Genomic DNA, 5,236 nt, shown 5'->3' on the forward strand with positions numbered 1-5,236 from the left:
CGACCCTCTGCTTTCTCCCATGCATTGTCTTCATCACCCCCAACACCACTTCTCTCTCTCTCTCTCTCTCTCTCATATTTCTTCTTCTTCTTCATTGGTCCCTTACCCCTCTCTCCATTCCTTGTCTCAACCACTTCCAAGTGCCTCACTACACCACTTCTTCCAAAATCTCCATACCCATCTCCAACACAGCATACACTAAACTCTCTCTCCTCTCTCTCTGTCTCCCTCCATCCCCAGTCTCTGACAATGTCAAGCCGAAGATCGCGCTCTCGCCAGTCAGGCGAATCTTCGAGGATCACTGACGAGCAGATCGCCGATCTCATCTCCAAGTTGCAGCAACTCATTCCTGAGCTTCGCAACAGGGGATCAGACAAGGTACAATCTTTTCTCACACACACATTGCATTATATTATAATTCTCTTGTATATATATATATATATATAATTTGTGTGGTCTCCATTTGCTTTCATTATAAGATAAGTTGGGCTCACACCCACATCCTCATTTATTACTTGTGGTTCTCTGTCCTGCATTCTGATATAAATAACAGTATCGAAATATATATCAGTACAAGTTGATATTAAATAGTATTTGCCGATAATATGTACTATATGGACAGGTGTCGGCTTCGAAGGTGTTGCAGGAGACTTGCAACTATATTAGGAACTTGCACAAAGAAGTGGACGATCTAAGCGACCGTTTGTCTGGGCTTTTGTCTTCAACAGACAGCAACAGTGCTGAAGCAGCCATTATTAGGAGCTTACTTATGTAACACAGCTTCATCATCCTCTCTTTTGTACCAATATATATGTATGTATTTATTATTGTCTGTTTTATCTAGGGTTTGGTCTGTAGGCTAAGACAGGGTTGAGCCATTTATGCCTTGCATAGAGGTAGTTGTACTTCAAAATGCTATGTGTTCCAAACAGTTATTCTGAAAACTACTCCGAATTTTGATATCTACAGTATAGATTTAAAGTAGTTAGGAAGTCACAATCAAAATAAATTTCGTCCTTGATTTTAAATTTTGGAGCTTCTTTTTTTGGATAAATTTTGTGACTACGTAGCATTCTTGAGCGTACTGAGCTTGTGTAATATATAAATATATTATAATAAATTCGATTGTATTTTGAACATTTGGAATTGCAAATTTGTGGGGGGAAAATCAAAATAATTGCAAAAATATGAGGCGTAAGTCTATTTTGTGTGTTGGTGTTACAATAATTATTTTGAATTCTTTCAATAAATTTCAATTTTTGGCTTTAGTATGGCTTGGTGTTGCCAATTTTGAATAGATTTAAAGCTCTTGTATCCATGAAGCTAGGCTGTGGCTTGTGTAAAATTTTAAAGGTTTATCTTTTCATTGTTCAACGTGACACTTTTATATAAAATATATAATTCAAATTATTAGCTCTATATATTATTCTTCATCAATTTTTTAATAATTCAATTTTTTTTAGATAATATCAAAGTTTTGATTCCAAAAAATTGTGGGTTCAATTTGCAGTGTTTTCCATTATTTATTTTGTAGTCTTCTCGGACTTATGACTTATTAAATAAATCGAAAATAAACAAGAAATTGAATCAAACACGGCTACAATAGTCACAATAATAAGTCATAGCTAACACTATTTTTGGATATTACTAAATATCATAATGAAATATAACCAATATTAATTTTGCAATTTGTTATTCCTACCACCATGATATATACAAAATATCCTAATCAACAATAATTTAAACAGTAATGACCCAAATAGTGACTTATCATCATTAAGCAATCAACACTAATTTAATGCATCATTTCTTTCGTACACTGCATAATCAATTTGTATTTGAGAAAAATTAATCTCTTAATTTCTCATCAAGTGTGTGTACAGGTGGCTCATTGAACTGGTTCAGTTATTTAGGTGCCGATTGGTAACACTTACGTTTTCAATTTTTTGTTTATATTTACAAAAATTTAAAAAATTTAAATAAAAACTTGTTTGATAAAATTTTTGATTTATAAATCAGTAGTCTCAGTTTATAAATTTGGCCAAAAAATGAAAACACAAAAAATGTGTTTCCATTTTGAGTTTTCAGTTTTTTTTTTCTACCACCTAACATTAGCCACCACCCGCCACCATTTTCAAAACCGTCTTCCGCCACCACCACCCACCACCTACCCCCCACCACCACCACCACTTGCCACCACCACTTACCACCCACCTGCCACCACCCGCCGCCACCACCCACCAGCCACCCACTTGCCACCACCACCCACCCCTCGCCGCCACCACCACCACCCACCACCCACTTGCCATCCACCCGCCACCACCCACCACCTGCCACTACCATTCACCGCCCGCCACCACCACCCGCCACCTACTTGCCACCACCACTCACTACCCACATACCACCACCTACCACCACCCAGCACCACCAGCCACCCGCCACCCACCCGCCATCTGCCACCCACCCGCCACCGCCACCCACCACCATCACCCACCACCCACCCATCACCCACCTGCCACCACCCACTTGCTACCACCTACCACCTGCCACCGTCACCCACCCACCCACCACCACCACCACCACCCGCCACCTACCACCACCCGCCATCCTCCACCCACTTGCTACCACCACCCACCACCCGCTACCACCAATACCACCACCACCCACTCGCTACCACCCACCACCATCACCCACCCACCCACCATCACCACCCGCCACGACCACCACCACCACCACCACCGCCGCCACCCACTCGCTACCACCCACCACTAGCTACAGTCACCCACCCACCCACCAACCACCACCACCCGCCACCCACCACCACCCGCCATCGACCACCCACCTGCCACCACTACCCACCACCTGCCCGCCACCCACCACCACCCGCCATCCGCCACCCACCACCACCCACCACCCACTCGCTACCACCCACCACCCGCCACCGTCACCCACCCACCCACCACTACCAACACCCACCACCACCAGCTACCCACCACCCATCGTCACCATTTTCCACCACCGTCTTCCGCCGCCACTTGCCATCACGTGTCATTTCTCACTCTTTTTTATATTTTTAAAATTTTTTAAACATTTTGTCAATTACCAAACGCCTTTGTAGTTTATGTTTTTCTAAAAATAAACAAAAATCAGTTTATAAATTTTTTTTAAATATAAACTGAAAACGTAAACGTTACCAAACACACCCTTAGATTTTGTTATTTCTTCATTGAAAGAAAAACCTATGCCGTGATTATACTTAATGAAGTTTTGGTTATGAATCAAAGTAATATTGATTATGTGGGGATGTATTTTCTGAATACCAACACGTGGCAAGGTAACACCGACGTATCAGCCGAGGTGCCACGTGTCCTGGTTGTGACGCCGAGGTCATCTCGGCAAGGCTGAGACTGTCTCCGAAGATATCGGAATCCGAGATAAATGGATAAAAGATAAGGGACAAGAGTACTAGAGTAAAGAGAAGACTTAGTCAAGATAAGGATAAAATTTTTAGGGAGTTTATCTTTATCTCTTGAGAAATCCAATGTAAGCACTGAATGGGAGTCCATAGAAATTAGGCTTCTAGTGGGATCAGGATTGAGTTGGCTATAAAAGAGAGGCACCCCCGTGGGTCTAAGGTACGCAGTTTTATGCTTTGAAATAGTGAGTTTAGCACTTGATTATCTTTGAGAAATATACTGACTTGATCGTCGGAGTGCCCCCGGGTGGAAGAGCCACCGCCGGAGCCTTTTCTTTTTGTTGCAAGTGAGCTGAAGCCATCTATTCTGCGGGTGCTCTCCAACTGATTACTAGGCGGGCAGTGTGGTCAGAAAATCACCCACACAATTTGGCGCCATCTGTGGGAAACTTAAAAGAATAGATGGCCAGTAACGGACAGAAGGAAAACATTGAGGGCGACACTCCTGCTGGGAGTGGCAGACCAATTGACCTTGACATTGAAGGAGACAACCACAATGCAGAAACTCATGACCAGGGCCACGGCACGAAAGACGTTGGCCAGGAGGGCGACACTTTGAAGAGAACAGAACAAGGCAAGTACTATAACGAAGATAACCTTCAGGTATGGAGGGATAGGTGCCTACGGAGGGATGAGGAAGTAAAAGAATTGGCAAACAAGTTGGCAGACCTTCAGTTGGTCGTCAACTTCATGATGCAAAATAATGTCATGCAGCCACCATACCCGCTGCAGGATACGCCGATGCCCGCAACTAATACACAGAAGAGGGGAAGAAGAGCAATCCCCGAAGTCCCTCAGCACACCAGGAGCGGAAGGCATTCTCACCGACCTTCTAGGGAAGTCGGACAAGAGGAGCCAAGACTAGAGGAGTCCCGAAGGACGTATCAGACAAAGGACCCAGAGCCCAAAGAACATCGGCATATTCAAGGGCAGGCACTCTGCTTTGACATAACACATAGAGAGAGATCAAAACGAGCCCACCACGAGGCTGAAAGTAGTGTGCCAAAAAGATTGAAGTCCAAAGATAGCCGAGCTCTAGGGAGGAGTAAAGAAGACTTAAGAGATTACCTCAAAAGGAAACAACAGAATACTGAAGCCGAGGTAACTTCCCCGGTTAAGCCAAAGACACCATTCTCAGTAGAACTGGACAAATTTCAAGCACCAAAGAGATTCAGTATGCCGAGGTTCCAAATTTATGATGGTAAGTCAGATCCCAACTTCCACGTTGGGTTATACCTGAATTCAATGGCATTATATAGTGGGAACGAGTCGTTGCTCTGCAAAGTATTCCCCTCGTCCTTTGGGAAAATTGCATCAGATTGGTTCCATAAACTACCGAAGGAAAGCATAAAGACTTGGGAAGGCCTGGCCGAAATGTTTGTGGCCAGGTTTGTGACAAATAAACTTCAGCCCTTGAGGGTCGACGCACTGATGGCTTTAAAGATCGCCAAGGATGAAGGCCTTAGGGCCTACGCAAAAAGGTACTACGAGGTGTTCAATCGAATACTTGATTACAACCAAGAGTGGCGGTTGTGTCCTTCAAGAACGGCCTGAAAGATGACTGCCCACTACGAAAATCTTTGGCAAAAACATTGCCAAAAAGCATGGAAAAACTCATTGCGAGAATAGAGAAGTACGTCAGAGCCAAGGAGGATACATCGGGAAATAAAGAAACAAAGCAGGAGAAAGGAAACGGCTCGCCGAAGCGAAGCCGAGGTAACAACGGACCAACCAAACAAGAAACGGACTTGAAGGCAAAAC

General features: G+C 43.8%; 1 protein-coding gene across 1 annotated transcript; it reads left to right on the plus strand.

Moving 5' to 3' along the window:
* Positions 1 to 249: 249 nt before the first annotated feature.
* KDR (basic helix-loop-helix (bHLH) DNA-binding superfamily protein) lies at positions 250 to 775 on the plus strand. Its single transcript, XM_082872523.1, has 2 exons — positions 250 to 378; positions 623 to 775. Exons 1-2 carry the CDS (start codon positions 250 to 252, stop codon positions 773 to 775), a joined length of 282 nt encoding a protein of 93 aa, XP_082728649.1.
* The last annotated feature ends 4,461 nt before the right edge of the window (positions 776 to 5,236 follow it).

This window comes from Camellia sinensis, chromosome 5 (assembly GCF_055761805.1).
Source record: "Camellia sinensis isolate YWXY chromosome 5, ASM5576180v1, whole genome shotgun sequence".
Taxonomy (NCBI): domain Eukaryota; kingdom Viridiplantae; phylum Streptophyta; class Magnoliopsida; order Ericales; family Theaceae; genus Camellia; species Camellia sinensis.